At 33.8% G+C, this 20,943-nt stretch overlaps 1 protein-coding gene across 7 annotated transcripts in view; it reads right to left on the bottom strand.

Moving 5' to 3' along the window:
- CEP128 (centrosomal protein 128) overlaps positions 1-20,943 on the bottom strand; it is a 397,887-nt gene that overhangs the window by 274,692 nt on the left and 102,252 nt on the right. For all 7 annotated transcript variants that reach the window (XM_073242024.1, XM_073242028.1, XM_073242029.1 and 4 more), the window contains 4 exons: positions 20,378-20,464; positions 17,018-17,092; positions 15,277-15,409; positions 8,928-9,079 (listed from right to left, as the gene is read on the bottom strand). In XM_073242024.1, the coding sequence (XP_073098125.1) occupies positions 8,928-9,079; positions 15,277-15,409; positions 17,018-17,092; positions 20,378-20,464 (447 nt within the window). The remainder of the gene's footprint in view (positions 1-8,927; positions 9,080-15,276; positions 15,410-17,017; positions 17,093-20,377; positions 20,465-20,943) is intronic.

Below are 20,943 nucleotides of genomic sequence, written 5' to 3'. Positions count from 1 at the left end.
TATATGCCTGTTTCTATTTCTTACTTTTTCTCTTGTTTGTTAGTAGTGTGGTATTGTTTCCTGATATTGTTTTGATTAGACTCTGTGTGACAAATTACAGAAATAATATGAGGGGTCTGGATGATAATACCTTCCTCCCCAAAAGATTTACTTTGGTTTACATGTGCTGTTAGGATAGGGACAAATAATAACAAAACAGATTCAAAGCTACATCACAGTTTTTGTGACTGATAGTAGATTTTCTGTCCACCCCAGACTCCTACAGTTTAGCTCTCTGGGTACCCAACTGAAAGTGTGGGATGTTAACTAGGACCCTTCCTTTCCGGTGGGCCTCAGCTCTATGGTAAGCTCAGCTCAGTTTGTGATTCAGAAAACATTTCAGAGGAAAAGTGGTACCAAATGTCAGACCTATCACTTTGTACTCCTCTCCTCAACAGAATACTTGACCCGTCCTGTCATTCTGCCCACATTTTCTCACAACTTCAAACATATTTTTAACATATATGTGTTAACCAGCTTTTCTCAGTAAATTTTTCTCAGTAAGTTTGATCAAAAAGCCAGTCCACCATTAACAAAAGCAGAAATTTTTCTTTTGTTAGAATTGCCAAAAGTTTGCTCACTTTTCACCTTTCTATAAGAGAGCAAATTATAGTCTAATATCATTATAAGTTCCCACAAATACTACATGAAATAAACACATACTTTACCCAAGTGAAATACTAGAAATTAAATGCATTTAATACATTTGAAAAAACCTGCTAACATGGACTTTTGTTTATGTCAGCCATGCGTTACTTGTTAAAAACTAAAAAAAATGTTTCTCAGTGTGCATGAATAATTTAGTTTTACTGTTTTGAAAAGATAATATATATTCGAACATTTCTAAGAGACCTGTTGACTTCCTCTGCTGTTTAGAGCTGAGTACAATCTCATTTTGCCTTGTAGGAAGCTGCCTGAAAACAGACGTCTAAAAAACAATTTCCTACTTAAAATGATATACTATCAAATTAAAATCACTCTAAAGATAACATAACTATTAAGTTTATAGGAATAATGCATGAAGAGTTAAAATTTGCTTATTATATACTCTACTATCCCTTTTTATGGTATTTGCAGTCAAGAAATGAGTAACGATCAATTACTTAGATTTTGCAAGAACATTAACTCATTTGCTTAATATCACCTATGTTTCCATAGCAAGTCCTTCAATATTATTCCCAAAGCTATATTTTATAATTACTTTAAATATTAAATCTGTTTAGAGCAAACACGAGTTATCAATACTTCATTATTTTGAAAGGACCATAAGTTTCTCCCTCTCCCTGACACCTCATGAATGAACACACACACAACATCACATATACACACAGTCATTACATATACACATATAAAGATACAAGTCAAAAGGCCTACATATTTACAAAAGCTTTACATATAATTTATATGTAAAACAGATGAGGCAGAAATTATGATTTAAAAAATAAAAAACTTGAAAATGTATATTTTTATTCCTAAATTATTTCTATTCAACACATCCTAATGATAAGCAAAAATAATTATTAGTGATAATTTAAAGGCAAAATTAAAATATTCGTCCACTTCCACTTTCCTATTTTGAGAAAATATTCAGGTAATTTGGAGAAACAAAAAAATAAAGAAACTGCCTTACTTCACAACTGCTAAAAATCTTGTATTTCCATATAAAAGATCTGAGTATTAAAGTAAATCTTCCAGGAACTATAAAGGTTTGTTTAGTTTTAGAGTTTTACTTGTAGAGCATCTCTGCCAATAGTTATTTTTATAAAGAAATTGGGAGTTCAATGCATTTATGGACTTAGCAATTTGCCTCAGTTGTCACTTAATTTGGTTAGTAACAGAAGCAAACTCCATCTCCACTAGGTTTGAAAATTTTAGCCTCTGTCTATAAATTTTTGCTGCCAATATTTGCTTCCTTTATATGCGCATTAAAAATTACTTAGTACTCAGATAATACCTTATTTTCAACCAGCACTTGGATAAGGAATAAATTATTAAGATTAAAAGAAGAAATACAATAAGAAATTATAGACAGGGTAATTATGATCTCTAAGACCATATGTCTCTACGGGTTTAAAGGTATTTTTGTATGGGGAATCATAGCATAGCAAAGTGGCCAGCTCTGTATAAAAAATGCAAGAATCAAAAGTGTTTATCCTAAAAGCATAGTAAAAGAAACAACCTTCCTTCTACTTCTACTGTATTAATCATAAAAAAATAGTTATTATTGATTATCATTTCTGTTTTCTACTGCCCTCTCGCTTCTTAAAAGTAAATTCTGGCATTACATGTCCCAAATTTCTGCTAATGAATAATCATGTCAGTTGTCACTCAATTATCACTTTCAACATTTAAACTAAATTATGTACAGCACCTTGTGTTTTTTCTTTCTTTGAAGTCCTTCATTGAATTTAAAAGTCAAATTTTTTTTTCAAGAAAAGTAAGTTGATGGAAGGCTGAGATTAAATCAGGGGGAATCATTGATCAAGGATGCTTGGAATCCCAAATAGCCTATCAAGGTTAATGAGCTTCAACTCAAGTTTAGAAGAGAAAAATGCAGTTAGTATTTTTATGCATATATAGATTTAAGATCTTAGGTACAATTTGAAAGGTAAATTAGGCAAACTCAAATGTAGCTTTCACTGGGGATTTTTACAAGCTATTTTCACTGTTTTTCTCCAGTGTAAAACAACTGCTTAAAAGATACTCTAGATCAACAAAAACTAATGCAATTAATGAGAAAGAGCAAAAGTTCCCTTGAATACTGACAACTTTTTTAGAAATTAATGTGCTTTTAAGGAATGACTGGACAACAAAAGTTAGCTTTAAAAAAAGACCACAAAAATATTCTACATTATTTCTGCCATTAAATATTAATTGAATGCCTAAAGTGGGTAAAACATTGTTAGGAGGCACAAAAGGGATACAAAAGTACAAAGATGAGACCGGGTTCTTAACCCAACTCTCTTAAAATCTGAAAAGGGATATGTGAATTATAACTTCAGTGCATATCAGTAAATGGCCCAGAGCAAAATCTGTGCACAGCAACTTATCAAAAGAAAATGTAAACAGAAAGTCTGAGTATCAGAGTAGAAGCAGAGGAAAAGACTGTTAGAAAGACAAAAGAAGTCAGTTCAAAAACTCCAGGAATAAAAATGTAATCTGGTGAAATAAACAGGATCTCTGCTGGAAAGGACTTTGTTACAAGGAAGATGGGGGAACCTTACCACAGCCACTGATGAACAAACAGTCTTTTAGACATTATTATTCTCTGATTCTGTGTTCACCCATCAATTTTTTAGTTAATAATTCAGCTTTCCAAAACCTAGGTACAGAAAACTGGGAGACGGGTGCGCTGCATAGAATAGTGTTTAAATATCCCTATAGAACTCCCAAAAGCTACATGAAGGACCTCTTCTATATACTGCTCTCTTGTGAGTTTCCTTGTTAATAAGAACCAGGCTCCTGAGTCATTAATTCTAGGACACGGAATACTCAAGTTTCCTGATGTGAGGACAAGGGTTTCGAAGCATGATGTCTTCACCAAGGTAAGAACATCAAGGGTGGATTGTCTTGGTGACAGGGTAGCTTTCTTCTGAAGCCCCTTTTCTTCTTTATTTCAGACCACTTTGAAATATTAAAGAAATATGCCCAGATTTGTTTTAAGACAAAATAAGAAAGGTGCAATAAGAACATTACTGATAAGGCCAAAAGACGGTTCAAAAGGAAGGATTATCACTTGCAACTGATATAATCCAAGAAGGCTCCAGGGAAGAAAACGTTCAGGATTTCCACAAAAAGAGGAAATTACAGAAACAATGAACAACTGGAACAAAGACAAAAAAGATGAGGATGAGTAGGACAGTTTAGGGAAAAAAATGAGTCAACATGACTGCATGAGGTTTTATAGGAGAGATGTTCGAAAGTCAAGGTTAAAGAGAAAGACATTAATGAGCAAACAAACCATAAGAAATGCTGCTATACAATGTTCTTAGCCTGACGACTAATCCCATTTTGTGCATCCTTTCTTATTTATATTTGGTCTTTAAAAATAAAGCACAGACTAAATGCTTTTCTATTATATTTCAAAAAAATTCCTGAGTAATCCATGACATATTTCTCACAGTGTACACTAGATGTCACTTTGAGAATAGCGAGGGAATAAAGATATTCAAAGGGCTTCCATAAAGTATGAAAATAAGCCATAATCCAAAGTGATCTAAATCTGAAATAATTTATATAAATTCAATTATTTAATTGTTAAAAAAAATCACAAAAACATTAAAACTGATTAATGGTCATTTCTTCCAGGATAAGCAATGTCTTTTTGTGACATCTTTTCCAATGGCGCCTGGGAAAAAAAGTTTCATCCTCCAAAGGAACCTGAATTAGACTTGAGACAAACTGAAAGAACTTTCTGCATCAATGTAGAATGTCACCGGCAAAGGGACAGAAAACTCTGCCAGGTTTTTGTTCATTGCTATGACACCAGCAACTGGAAGAGTGCTTGGCATGTAACAGATAGTCAATAAGTACGTGATATATAAGTAAATGTTCAACCTCTCTCTCCAACTGTCTCACACCCAAACCTATACAACCAGTCCAAACTAGCCAAGGAAAAGCCAACTATTTCTCTAACTCATATGCAAATGTAAAAGAACTATTAAGTTAGGATAAGGGGAAAGCCATGCTCTTTTAATGAGAGTACTATTAGGTCATTGTACTAATTTTTAAATACCTACATATCTGAGACCTTTTTTAAATTAATTTCACAAGTACTAAATGAAAAGAAACAATGGGAAAGAAGGGAGAAAGGGAGAAAAGGAAGGAGGACAGAGAAACATGTTATAAAAAGCTTACAAAAGAATTTTCTACCTTTGCTTTTTATTAGCATATATTTTTTTAGCACTGAACTTTGGCAAAATCATATTTTAGCACTTTCATCAGCAGGGTCAAAGGCTAAAAAAATACCCATGAATTAAACTTTAAAAGTCCTACAATTACAATTCTTCTGGGAATATTTCTGATAAGTATTTATTAGAAATGTAGAGGGCTTTGTAAGGAATATACCACTATTTCATTACTTTTACAATCCTAATCTTGAACCAAACTTAAAATACATTTTCTATTGATGTGCTGACAAGATCAAAGACAAACTCAGACTACAGTAACATTAAATATATTTCCTTTGGATTATATACAGTTAGGTGCATTTAACACCAGCTTTCTAGTTTTCATTATAATTTAGAAAAATACTCAATTGTGACAACTTACTATAATTTGAAGACAACTGCACTAATAAAAACAGATACAAGTCAATGCACATAAACAGAATCAGAAATGAGAAAGGAAAAATCACTATGAACACCACAGAAATACAAAGAATTATTAGAGAATACTTTGATAAATTACATGCTAATGAACTGGATAACCTACAAGAAATGGACAATTTTCTAGAAAAATACAACTTTCCAAGACTGTCACAGGAAGAAACAGAAAATCTGAATAGACCAATTACCAACAACAAAACTGAACTGGTAATCAAAAACTACCAAAGAATAAAATGCCTGGACCAGATGGCTTCAATGCTGAATTTTATCAAACATTTACTAAAGACCTAATATCCATCCTCCTTAAAGTTTTCAAAAAAGTAAAAGTGGAGGGAATACTTCCAAACTAATTCTATGAGGCCAGCATCACTCTAATACCAAAACCAGAAAAAGACACTACACACAAAAAAATTACAGACCAATATACCTGATGCACATACGTGTAAAAATACTCAACAAAATATTAGCAAATCCAATTCAAAAACACATCAAAAAGGTCGTGCATCATGATCAAGTAGGATATATCCCAAGTATGCAAGGATGTTACAATATTCAAAAATCCATCACCATCATCCACTACATCAACAAAAAGGACAAAAATCACATGACCATCTCTATAGATGCTGAAAAAGCATTCAACAACATTCAACATCCATTCACGATAAAAACGCTCAACAAAATGGGTATAGAGGGCAAGTATCTCAACATAATAAAGGCCATATATGACAAACCCACAGACAACAACATACTTAACAACAAGAAGCTGAAAGCTTTTCCTTTAAGATCAGGAACAAGACAAGGATGCCCACTCTCCTCACTTTTATTCAACATAGTACTGGAGGTCCTCACCATGGCAATCACACAACACAAAGAAATAAAAAGCATCCAGATTGGTAAGGAAGAAGTTAAACTGTCACTATTTGCTGATGACATAATATTGTACATAAAACACCCTAAAGAATACATCCCAAAACTACTACAACTAACAATTGAATTCAGGAAAGTTGCAGGATACAAAATTAATACACAGAAATATGTTGCACCCCTATACACTAACAATGAACTAGCAGAAAGAGAAATCAGGAAAACAATTCCATTTACAATTGTATCAAAAAGGATAAAATACCTAGGAATAAACCTAACCAAGTAAGTGAAAGACATACACCCTGAAAACTACAAGACACTCATGAGAGAAATTAAAGAAGATACCAGTAAATGTAAATACATGGTGTGCTCATGGATAGGAATAATTAATACTGTCAAAATGGCTATCCTGCCTAAAGCAATCTACAGATACAATGCAATCCCTATCAAAATACCAACGTAGTCTTCAATGAACTAGAGAAAATCATTCTAAAATTCATGTGGAACCACAAAAGACTCCAAATAGCCAAAGCAATCCTGAGAAGGAAGAATAAAGCTGGGAGGATTATGCTCCCCAACTTCAAGATCTATACAAAGCCACAGTAATCAAGACAATTTGGTACTGGCACAAAAACAGATCCATAGACCAATGGAACAGAATAGAGAGCCCATATTTAAAACCAAGCATATATGTCAATTAATATACAATAAAGCAACCATGGATGCACAATGGGTATGACAGCCTCTTCAACAACTGATGTTGGCAAAACTGGACAGCTACATGCAAAAGAATGAAACTGGATTATTGTTTAACTCTGTATACAAAAGTAAACTAGAAATGGATCAAAGACTGAATGTAACTCATGAAACCATAAAACTCTTAGAAGAAAAAATAGGCAAACCTCTCTTGAATATAAATATAAGCAACTTTTTCCTGAAGACATTTCAGGCAAAAACAAAAGCAAAAAACAAAAAAATGGGACTATATCAAACTAAAAAGTTTCTGTACAGCAAAGGACACCATCAGTAGAACAAAAAGGAATCCTACAGTGTGGGAGAATATGTTTGTAAACAACATCATCTCCGACAAGGGGTTAACATCCAAAATATATAAAGAACTCACAAGCCTCCAACTCAAAAAGCAAATAACCCAATCAAAAAATGGGCAGAGGATCTGAAAAGACACTTCTTCAAAGACACTCAGATGGCCAACAGGCACATGAAAAGATGCTCCACATCAGTTATCATCAGAGAATTGCAAATTAAAACCACAATGAGATATCACCTCACACCAGTTAGGATGGTCGACATAGAAAAGACAAGGAACAACAAATATTGGTGAAGATGCAGAGAAAGAGGAACCCTCCTACACTGCTGGTGGGAATGTAACCTAGTTCAGCCATTGTGGAAAGTGATCAAAAAAGTAAAAACAGAAATAGCATTTGACCAGGGAATTCTACTACTAGGAATTTACCCAAAGAAAACAAGTTCTCAGATTTAAAAAGGCATATGCACCCATATATTTATTGCAGCACTATTTAAAATAGACAAGATAAGGAAGCAACCTAAGTGTCCTCCAGTAGATAAATGGATAAAGAAGATGTGGTACATATACACAATGGAATCAGCCATAGAAGAAAACAAATCCTACCATTTGCAACAACATGGACAGAGCTAGAGGGTATTATGCTCAGTGAAATAAGCCAGGTGGAGAAAGATAAGTACAAAATGATTTCCCTCATTTGTGGAGTCCAAAGGGGAGGTGTGAGGAGTGAGAGAGAAGGGGATTGAGGGGTAATATGATTAGTACACATGGTGTGTGGGGGGTGGGGAGAGGGGCCGAGGAGGAGGGTCTCATGGAAAACAGTGTAGCACAGAGAAGACAAGTAGTGACTCTGTGCCATCTTACTACACTGATGGACAGTGACTTCAATGGGATATGGGGGGGACTTGATAATATGGGTGAATATAGTTACCACAATGTTTTTCACGTAAAACTTTCATAAGAGTGAATATCAATGATACCTTAATAAAAAGAAAAAAACAGATACAGAGGAGGACTGATACATATCTGTTTCCAAATGTGTCACCCATATTTGATCTAATTTGCCTAATTATAATTGGAATTACAACATTCCTTTTTAGGAAGTTCTTTACTTTGAATTTTAATATTCTCTGATAATTAACCCATCTGTGCTATATAATAGGCAAGCAGGAAATGGTAGCTGCCTAGTTACACTCATTCATGGTTACTCTGTCATTCATGTTTAATACACAACTCTAAATTAGCGGAGGCATCATAACTATTATGCAAGAACATCTAGAGTTTTGAAAACCTTTATGGTTTCAAAGAAGAAATAAAAGTTATAGTTTCTGCTGTGCCTCCTGCCATTTCACCCCTGCAATAAGTTATAATTCACTGTTCCTTCAGAGAAGAATGGTCCCTTCTGTCTGTAGGAAGAGCTCAACTGGTACGAGAATGAAAATATTTTGAAGTTTAATAGGTTCCTGGCTTTGAGGTAGAAATGAAAGAGAAATAAATCTACAGAAATTTCTATATATAATTAGACACCTACAGAACTTTACATTATCTATACCAAACTGGAGTCCATAAAATATCACAATCTTTATCCTAAAATTTCATTAGCAATTCTGTGAAACAAAAGTCCTTGAATACAGCTTAAAAATAACAGCCACCTCTACTTGCGCTGCAAAATGTGCTTTCTCCTTGTCTTTTCGCTCCATGCTCCGCTTCACTTCCTCTAACTCAGATGCCAATGCACTGAAGTTCAGCTGCACTTTCAACTCTGACATCTGCTTCTCCAGATTCTCTTTTCCCCGCTCAACTCCTTAAAAGAGAAAATGTAAAGCTTGATGATTGTTTTTTATTCACAGGAAAATATACTTTCAAATGGTACAAAGCCTTGATGTGTTACTATTCCAGCCAACACTATCAACTTAACTAACACTGTCATTCATCAGACTTTTCAGAAGTTGTCAGTCTATTGCTTCGAATCTCACACAGTTTCTAAAATACACACGTTGCTGTGTTATCCAATATTATCCTATTTTGATGCTAAAACTTAAAATGTTATCTGATTGCTTGTAAAATTTGTTTCAGGAAAATCCTACACATTTTTTTTCTTTAACTTTCCTTACATTCCTACATTATCCCTAAAATCTAAAACAAAAATACTAAAAGAATTTTAAATTAAGCTACTCCAGCTGAAGTTACTGAAGCTCACACAACAGAGTATTTTTCTTGCAACATAAACAAATGATGCTGTTAAATACCTGATTGAGTATGACCACTAACTTTGTAACTTTGGAGACTACCTGAAATTGTATCACTAAATAATATAAATGCAACTTCATATTAAATTCGATATGAAATACTTGGTCTTTATGCATGGAAAACTGTAATACCATCTTCAAAGCTAAATGACACAAAAAACTTTCTCAATCTCAGTGAGTTTAGACTTAAGAGCAGAAACAAGACATATAAATAAAGTATAATCTTGAGTCTAAAATGTCAAAAATCAGAACATATACTATCAACTCAAAATTGTTGTTTTTCCAGGAGTTTCCTTTCCAGAGAAGGAAAGAAGAAAGGAAACACTACCAAATCAAATTTATAGATTACTCATAAGACACATCCCAACTTTAAAAATATCAAAGTGTTCAAAATTATACATCTGGGATGGAAGATAAACATAGGCATTTTAATACTATGATAAGAGTTCTGACAGATTGTTATACAGAAATAATGGTTATTATACAAAAATAGTACAAGGGATAGAGTGATGAACTCTATCTTATTGAGAAACTGATGTAGGAACAATTGGGGACTAAATTAGGCTTTTAAAAATGGATACAAAATTTCACCAATAAAGGAGATAGGGTTGGGTGGATATTTCAGAGAAAGGAAACAGCATCAAGTACAGAGGAACAATACAGGATTTCATATTCAGGCGGCTGAACACACAGTGGTCCTATATAGCTAACACATATGAAGGGGGAAGAAGGAGAGTCCACAGGGAATTAATGCATTGCTAGGGAGCTTAGAAGTTATTCCATAGACCAGGAGCTAGCAAGTATTTTCTGCTAAGGGTGAGATAGTAAATATTTCAGCCATATGATCTCTGTCACATTGTATTGCAAAAGTAACCTAGACTGTGTAAATGAATGGGAGTAGCTTTATTCCAAAAAGGTCTATTTACAAAAATGTACATTTGGCTCCTGCTAGATCTCCAGTCTGAAAATATGCATATTTGTTCATATATAAATGTTCTTATTCATTTTATAAATATATGTATACATTTACTTTATATTATTTTATATTTATATATGTATACATGTATATGTGTGCATATAACATATATATCTTCACAGTGTATATCGATATAAAGATACGTTTTATGATACATATATCATTAGTGTATATCATCAGTAGTAATATATATTATATAAAATATAGAGACATTAATACACATAAATATGTATACATTTGTGTGTTTTATAATAGGCAGACATTTTGAAATGTTTCATAAATATTAAATATTTGTATGATATATATATGTATATATACACATCTATACAAATATAATGAAACATTCAGCAAAATTAAAATACTTAGAAAGAAGGTTTAAAATATAGTTTTACACTCTTCTCCACACCCAGATGATTATCTCATATGCTCCATGTTGAAAAACGCTTGCTGCAAACAGCGATGAATCAGTATAGGATGGCAGGTAAGAACACAAGTTTGGAAAGATTTGGTAAAAGATTTGGATGTGCTACTTCCCACAGATGTGACCTTAGGCAAGGTACTCAATTTTTTTGTTCTTCTTCCATTTTTTTTAAATCAAAATGGAAACAAGAATAACACCTTTCTCACAGAATAGTTGTAAAAACTAAAGGAGACACTGTAAAATGAGTAGCACAATGCTTTGTATGTAGTAAGAACTCAGTAAATTATAATAAGAGTTTTAATTAAGACAGAAAACATGAATGGTTTGTGTTTTAGAAGGGTTCCTCTGGTAACAGTATAGAAGATAGATTACAGAGGAGTATGGCAAAAGGGAAATACAGATGAGACAACACATGTCTAAAGTGAGGTAGTGGGAATAAAAAAGAGGATGGGGCAAATTCAAGTGATACCAGGATCTATAAATGGATAAAATATCAGGAGGAATTAGAATTGGAAAGGTTGAATGAGCAACTCCACCTGGAAGGCTGAAGGGCAGGACAGTGAGTGGAACTAGATTTAGGGACCATTACTGACAGATAAAGCTAAGGCACAGAGTAAATAACAGGCCCTAGGGAGAAGAACTACATGAGAAAAGCCATCAGTAGGATTCTAGACAAAGCATTTAAGAGACAAACTGACAAAGGGAAAAGACTGAAATGAAAAGAATGAAAACTATGGCAGAGAAACCAAGAAAGAACAGGAGCACTGAAGTCAGTGCAAGAGGTCCAAGAAGGAAGAGGAAATGAATGGGCATCAAGCAAGATAAGAAATGGCAAGCTTCTACTACACTGATGGACAGTGACTTCAATGGGGAATGCGGGAGGGGGACTTGATGATATCGTTGAATGTAGTAGCCACAATGTTTTTCATGTGAAACCTTCATAAAAGTGTATATCAATAATACCTTAATAAAAAAAACAAAAGAAATGGCAAGCTTCTTTTGAATTTGACTGATGAAACCACTAGTAAACTCAGCAGTTTTGCAGTGGGTAGAGGCACAAACAGCAGCCAACAAAATGAGTGTGTTTTTTCATATAGAATTCTTTTGAATAATACAAATAGTCTATGAAGATGAAAAGTCTGTAATTATTAAAGAAAGTGAATTAGTCCATTAACACATTGATATGAAAACTTTCTGATTTTGTTAAACCTGGTAAGTAGTTAAGAAAAGTGAGAGTCATCTAGTCCTTAAAGACTTATCAAAAATAACTAGATTTTATGAGGCAACAAAACATGTAACATACTTCAGTCCTTTTCCAAGCAAAGTGATAATGGCTATGTGCATCTTTATGAAAACTTGATGAATAAAATAATGCTTTAGGATATTTACTTTTAAAAATAAATTTTAAAATATTTTATGTTAAAATATATATAAATTATAACACCACATAAAACTTAAGTGAACTTAAGTGGCATGCAAATATATTAGGATAAGTATGTCAGAATTTGCCATCTAGTGAAGATTTTCTGGCAATGTGGAAATTCTAACTTAGGCAACATATTGAATTATATGTGGGGAACCTGAGGAAATATTTACCTCCCCTGAATTTGATAGTACACCAAATATTTACAAGAGTTTCTCCAGTAACTTAGGCATTTGAGTAGGGAGTCTCATAATTAGAATAATTTATAAACTGAACAATCTAGATTAGTCTATTAGAAAACCATTATAAAATCTCAATATCCCTATTTCTGTTAAAACCAAACTTTCAGGAAAAAAAATATCCAGAGTTATTAAATTTCACAACCTAAATCAATGCCTCCACTGAAAGATATTCTAACATTTCTCAAACACAAAGCATTCCTAATCTACATTAAAAAAACTCTAGTCACATGGTCCATGACCACTTCTGCAATGTGATTTTTATTATGAATCTCCAGATAACAAAAATGATAGGATCTTAATTTTAATTGTTTGTATATACTGAAAAGAAAGACAAGAGATAAGAGGAAGTGAAAAACATAGGGGTATTTCCAATTTAATCACAAGGAAAAGTATACATACACACACACACACACACACACACACACACACACACACACACACACACACACACATTTAGGCAAAGAAATAAGAAGTTGGAAGAAGTCCACTACTGGCTTGACTTGCTCAAAGGGAAAGCATGAGATAAGCAGGCCTGACAGTTGAAATGGGCTTAAAAATCAAGCAGAGAACACATTAAAATTGGATGCTAATATTGCAATAAACAAGTAAAACTTGAAATTTAAAACATACCATTTACATAAGCATTCAAGAAAAATGAAACAGTGAAGTATAAATCTAACAAAATCTACATGAGAAAAACTACAAAACTCTGATGAAAGAAAGCAAGGCTGAATGAATTAAATGGAGAAATAATCCATATTCATGAATAGGAAGACTCAATACTGTCAAAATTTCAGTTTTGACCAGCCTAATCTACAGATTCAGTGCAACCCTAATCAAAATCCCAGCAAGTTATTTTGTGGATAATAACAAACTGCTTCTAAAGTTACATGGAGAGGCAAAGGATCCAGAATAGCCAATACAATATTGAAGAACAAAGTTGGAGGACTGACACCATCCAACTTCAAGATTTACTATAAACCTACAGTAATCAAATGGTGAGATACTGGCAAAAAAAAAAAAAAAAAAAAAGTCTAATAGATCAATGGAACACAAGAGAGAGCTAAGAAACAGAACCACAAAATAGTCAACTGATCCTTGCCAAAGGAGCAAAGGCAATACAATGAAAATAGTTTTTCAACAAGTGGTGCTGGAACAACTGGACATCTAAATGCAAAATAAAGTGAATCTGGACACAGACCTTACACCTTTCACAAAAATTAATTCAAAATGAATCATTGACTTATATGCAAAACATGAAATTATAAAACTCCAAGAAGACAGGAGAAAATCTGGATGGCCTCGGGTTTGGCAATGACTTTGTAGATGCTACACCAAAGTCACAATCCATGAAATAAATAATTGGTCAATTGGACTTGATTAAAATTAAAAATCTCATTTATGGGAAAGACATTGTCAAGAGAATGAAAAGGTAAGTCACAGGTTGTCAGAAATTTTTTGCAAAGCCATATATAATAAAGGACTATTATCCAAAATATACAAAGGACTTCTTAAAACTCAGTAAGAAAACAAGCAACCCAACTAAAAAGTGGGTCAGAGACCTTAACAAATATTTCACCAAAGAAGATATACAGATGACAAGTAGGCATAATAAAAGATGTTCCACATCATGTTATCAGGGAAATCAAAGTTAAAACAATACTGGGGTCCCACTACAAACCTATTAGAATGACCCAAATATCCAGAGTATGACAACAGCAAATGCTGACAAGCATGTGGAACAACAGGGCTTTCATTCATTGCTGGTGAGAATGAAAAATGATACAGCCAATTGGGGAGACAGTGTGGAAGATTCTTATAAAACTAAACACACTCTTACCATACTCAGCAATCACACTCTTTAGTATTTACCCAAAGAAATGAAAACACGTCCACACAAAAACCTGCACACAGATGTTCAATTCATAATAGCTATATTCATAATTGCCAAAACTTGAAAACAACCAAAATGATCTTGAATAGGTGAATGGATAAATAAACAGTGGTACATTCAGATAACGCTAAGCTTAAAAGAAAAGAGAGAAAGAAAAGACAAGACATGGAGGAAACTTAAAGGCATATTACTAAGTAAAAGATGTTAATCTGAAAAGGCTACATATTATATGATTCCAACTATGTAAGATTCTGGAAAAGACAAAACTTATGAAGACAGTAAAAACATCAGTGGTTGCCAAGGTTTGGGGAGAGGGAGGGATGAGTAAAAGGAACACAGAGTGAAGTGTTTAGGGAAGTGAAACTACTCTAAGATACTGTAATGGCAGATAAACATATATTTTCCAAATCCCAAAGAATGCACACCAAGAGTGGATCTTAATGTAAACAACAGACTTTGGATGATAATTTTGTGTCAATGTAGGTCCATCAGTTATAACAAAATACCATACTGGAAGAGCATGTTGATAATGGATGAAGCTGTGTATGTGTGATGGCAAGTGCTATATGGGGAAATCTGTGTACCTTCTGCTCAATATTGCTGTAAACATATAACTAAAAAAGCCTGTTTAAACAAAAACTGGATGCTAAATTATGATTAACTTGTTGAAAACCTTGTAATAGCTCAAGAAATAGATGAGATGACAAGAGTACAATATAAGGAATGCAATTCTGAAAATGGAAGTTTTTAAGAAAGATTAAAAAAACAAAAAAACATAACATTTACAAATCATTACCTCTCCTAAACCACCAGTCATCTCCAAGTACATCCTGATGGTTTGACTGTTGCTTGGAAATCTGAGATACTTGATGCTGTAAACCCTTTTGATCACCTTCTGCTTTCTTAAGCTGCATACGGAGTTCTTCAACCTAGGTATATAATAAAAAATGAAACTGTTATCCATTTTAAATGCAGGAAAAGAATAATTGAACTTACAAATTATTTCAACATATTTTCCTGAGGGAAAAAAATTTACTTCTAATAGACTACTGTAAGCACAAATTAAAGCCAAATTAATCTCTTTGTTATGCCAAGCACATCAGAATAGTCTCCATTTTTTTCCTGCTCCACTTTATCCCTCCTATTCCTTCCACAAAGAATAGATGTCTTTTCCCCTTCTCTGTGTTTACTGTGACAAAGAATCTGACCACATAAAAAAAAAAATCCCTTATTTTGACCTTAGTCCACTCTACTACGATTAACCTAAACTACCTCCAATTAAGGACTATATGTTTTTATATTTCTCCTTATTTTCTTTCATGTGACTATGGTCTATTAATTGGTAAACTCAAGTGAAATGATTATAATTTAGCATATGTTGATATCAAAATACTGCTCAAAATAAATAAGAAACAAATGCTGTTGAATGAACTATAAAGCCCTCGAGCTCAGGGACTATTTTATTCATCTTTGTATTTCTAGAGACTAGCAAATTGCCTAGCGCACAGCAGGTGTGTCCCCAGTGACCATTAAACAATTTAGCAGTGGCAAAAAGACTCAGTTAAAATCACAATGACAACCTGAACAGAGGAATCTCTTATTTCAAAAGATGAGATTAGAAATTACAAGTCAGAATTCCATAAAAAATCAGAATGGAATTGGATACAAATATAAACTTCCAAAAAAGAAAGTCTGAACTTTGCCAACATTAATTCCTTTGGACCACTGCCTAGAGAACAAAGCCAGTGAATATTTTTAAAGGTTTTGTAAATAGGTGCTATGATGCATTTTCAGCACTAATTGTCAAAATCAAGTACTCCTTGTGAATATCTATGATGCCTGACATCTTTGCCTACCTAGCATATTATTTAGTGAGTTATATAACACACACCTCAGAAGAGAGGAAGGTACAATTGCAGTTTATATTAAATACAGGCAGAGAAACCCACATGCCCTTATCTAATGTATGTAAGATGACTATTTCAAGTTGTTGAACTTCAAATATCAGAAGCACCAAATGCCTATTATGGGCTAATGGGCTGCAAAATGTTATGCTTTAAAATTAAGCCTTATCTTTGGTTAAAAGAGGGAAGGTAACATCTTAAAAACATGAATATAAGACATTGATGCATTCAAAGTAACTTGAACATGCAAAGGCCTATTTTATGTACTTTATTTCCTCCTTCACTCTCCAATGCCTCCTTAAATAAATTTAGTTCCTGGGAAAATTTTATCTTACACATCCAGTCTCACTTTAACACTGGTTATACTAACAGAGATAAATACTAAATTGGAACACCAATCAATAAAATTCACTGCCACTGTGGCAACCTGGGCTGGTGTTTTGTACTGGCTTTCTCTGAATCTTCCTGAAAGCATTTCATCTTTTGCTATGTATGCTAATATACATTCCTTAGGGAAAAAAATTTTCCTAGACCTAAGATTTTTTTCTTTTCACAAAGACATTTAATAGAGGAGAAGACGACACATTCCTGATTTAATTTAAAAGCAGATTATCACAGATTGCAAAGACTTACCTGATGCAAAAGTGTTTCTCTGCTGCCTTCTGACTGATTCAATAGCCTTCGAGATAGCTCCAATTCCTGTTCAAGCTAGAGTTTCAACAAAGGATAAAGAAAAATACCCAATGGGGCAGAAGTAACTAAATTGTTAAGGGCACAGTTTAAGAAGAGAAAAGTGGAAAAGTTTTCAGAAGATATTTACAACTAATTTGAAAGGATAAATATCTTGCTACAAATACAAATTAATGCTTCCATTAAAATAATGTTAATTGCATAACAAAAAGTAAAACGTATAGTTCTAGTTCCATTCTGTCATCTTTAAAATAACTATTTTATATTAGTCTCTGAGATTCCTTCCAGTTCTAAGTCATTTTAATATAAATTATAAAGCAATGTTTTCTTTAAATTAGCACATGTATTATTATATGAACTGAATTAGAATAAAAAATTCAGGGAACCCAATGACTTCAAAGTAATGTCATCCAATTGGTAGTTTTGTACATTCTTACATTCTTAATAGTCCAAAATCCAGAACATTCCTAAAATTTTTAAATATCTAAGTTCAGAATAAGACACTTAAATTTTCCTTAGTAAAGTTGCCATTAGATAAACAGCCATGGAAAATGAGCCAGTTAGATGACTAAACACCTACAAAGTCTGAATACACCTAGCTTACTTCAGTTTGAGTAATATAATGACTGGGAGCATAATATGCCACCCCAAAATAAGCCTCTTGGCATAAGGATTATTTGTAGCTGAAGGCAATCAAGACCCAGAAGACTCACAAAAAGTTGATTACCTCTCTCTTAACTGTATCAAAGACTTAGAAAGGGAGTCTATACCAAGGAGAGAACTATTACCAGAGATAACTGTCTATATCTGAAAGACCTATCTGCGTGGTAGGGCTAGCATTTGTTTACCGAACATTTATTCTTCTCATCTTTCTGTGAAATGTCTTCTTCCCCTTTGAAGCCCAGACCCCCTATTCCTTTCTTTAGCTCAAGATGGCATTTATGCCTCAGTTGCCTGGCTGCCTTTGATTCTCATATTTTATGGGGCTCCCACACATACAAAATTAAATGTTTTTTTCTTGTTAATCTGCCTTATGTCAGTTGAATTATTAGACCAGCCAAAGAACCTAGAATGGTAGAGGGAAAACTATTTTCCCTCTCCCACAGATGGGACATATGTTTGTTAAAAATCCAGACATTACATATGCTAGACAAGTTTGTACTTTGTAATGTTGAGGTTTTTTTGTGAAATCACAAAATTTATACTAAGATATTAAATGCTTATAATAGTTATCCTAAATTATGAATTATGATTTTACTTGAATTACTATTTAAATATTGTTCTTAATAAACACTGTACATATGGTAGGTATGGCTATCTAGGAGAAGCATGAGCGAGCATTGTGGTGATGGAACAGTATCTTGACTGTGGTGGCATTAACATGAATCTACACATGAGATATAATTGCACATAATTATACACATACACAACACACAAGTGAGTACATAAAGCTGGTGAAATCTGCACAAACTCTGTGGATTATACCAATGTCAATTTCCTATGTTTGATATTCAATGACAATTATACAAACTGTTACCTTTGAGAGAAACTGGGTGAAGGGCACATGTGACCTCTTTGTACATTCTGTTTTGCAACACCCTATGATATCTATAATTAATTCAAAATAAAGTTTTTAATCCAATTTTATGTGTTTTTTTACTTATACATGTGGTTCATAAAATAACTGCCATATTTTCTAAAAAGTAAAGTATATGTAGAATCACAGAACCCATACAAAATACTATCTGACCTGTTCTCTTACGTTATGGAAAAATAAAGAGGGATGGTCACACTTCAGTCAAAATGGTTTCAAAATCTACCAAGGCCCATATCAGTCATGATCTCTGGATAATACTGAGACAGAGAAGGAAAAGGGGGCAGCCCCTGTCCTGTTAGAGCAAGATAAGAGCTCCAGGAAAGACAAATGAGATGCTTACTAAGGGCCTTCTGAATGTGAAAAACAGGAGACTTGCAGATGAATCAGTGTAACAATGTAACAATGTGTACCTGATAAAGAGCCACTTTTACTGACTACTAAGTGACATAGTTCATGTGGCTTAACCAAGGCATAATAGTTAAAAATAGAAATGACCTTTAGTATGATTGGCTAAAATATAGCTGACATTCTGATGGAACCTATAGAAAACAAACAGCTTCTCTCCCTTGTTGATGCAATAGGCATAAAACCCCTAGACCTGAGCCCATAAATGGCAGCCTTGCCCCTCCCAGTATATGCCTGGAAGTTCTGTATTTTTATGTCTATCAATAAAAAGTCTCTTTCTTGCCAGCCTACCAGGAGCGTTTGCGAAGTTCATTCTTTGACTCCATAAACAAGAACCCCAGTATCATCTTTTTGGGGGCTCGTCCAGATCTCTCCCTGTGCTCAGCTGCCTAGAAGACAGCTACCATTCCCTGCTACTCTCACTTGAATGAATTCCTTCCTTACCTGTATTTGTCTGACCTGCTCGAGAATTCTTTCTCATTCAGTTAAGAACCCTGCCCAGGTTGAGGTTTCTCCTAGTGCTTCACCTAGTGCACAGGGAGAGACCTTCCCAGACACAGCTGCCTGGCAACAATATCCACAGCCTCTGCTTCCAAAGGGCAAACCAGATGACCTGACATAGCTTCCTCGCCATGAAGGCAGCATGGGAAAATCTTTTGACTTGACGAAGGTCAATGAAACAAAAGAAAGGAAGTAATGGTAGATAGAAAAAGCAATATATTGTAAAGAACATTATTACATCAGGGGCAAATTTCCACTTAGTCATTCGTTATCTTGGTCTCATCCTTAAGTCTACCCATTAGCAAACTGAGGAGAGTTGTCTAGCCCCTGAATTCCTTTCTAACTCTAAGGCCCAATGATCTATAGGTTCACAGATGTAAATATATGTCATAAGTCCTTAATATTTAGTGAGAAGAAAGGATTTTTCCTCTATGCTGCTAACTAAGCTTATCTTCTATAATAAAAATGAATATATGCAAAATATCTAGCCTTTAAACAACAGGTCTTTCCTAACCCTGCAGTGAAGTCAAGTCTTTAAATGTTCTCCACCAAGGCACAGTAAAATTTGATTTGCCTCTAGAAAAGAAAGCAACCAGATGACAAGTTAGCAAACAACCTGTGTATGCTTCCAAGGCAAGGAGCAGAGAGTGGCAGGGCCACCAAACCAAGTGACTCCATATCAAAACATAAAGGCTTCACTGCACTCTAGCAAATGATCTCAGAGCCAATTTCCAAGACATTCAGTGAGTATCACTGGCCCCAAACAGCACTATCTTTGAAAGATAACTCCAAAATCTTACATGACTCTTCTCGGTTTCAGTTTGTCTTAGCATATTTTTCATTACATCCTCATTCTCATCTGCTTTACCTCCTTGTTTCTTCAGTGCCTAGAATTAAAAGTGGAAATATATGTGTTATTCCAAAATATGTATAAAACTAAGAGACACTAGTAGGATTTATTAAGAAAAGGCCAAGGAAGATGATTATGAGTACTACAAAATACATAAGAGAAATTAACAACCTATTCATTCACTGAAGTCCTAAGAACATTTCAGTGAGGATCAAATATAAACAACTTCCTGACCTTCCTAGTCAATTTCAACTTAGTTTCACTTTTTTCTCATCTTTGGGTATTTTGTTACACACTTAGAGAGGTATAGAGCTAACAGTTTTCTTGGAAGCCAACAAAATTTACTGCCTGACGAAATAATGGTATTTGAAAGTTGTATCATCTTTATTACTTAAACATAATACTAAAAACTAGCCCATTATTTTTCCAAATTCTGAAAAACTACCTCATCAAGGTAGAAATATGCTTATTTATTACATGTATGACATTTTATTATAACACATAACTGGCTCTTCC

Source organism: Manis javanica, chromosome 8, assembly GCF_040802235.1.
Source record: "Manis javanica isolate MJ-LG chromosome 8, MJ_LKY, whole genome shotgun sequence".
Classification (NCBI taxonomy): Eukaryota; Metazoa; Chordata; class Mammalia; order Pholidota; family Manidae; genus Manis; species Manis javanica.
Note: the sequence above shows the minus strand (reverse complement) of the source record. Positions and strands in the feature narration are given on the sequence as shown.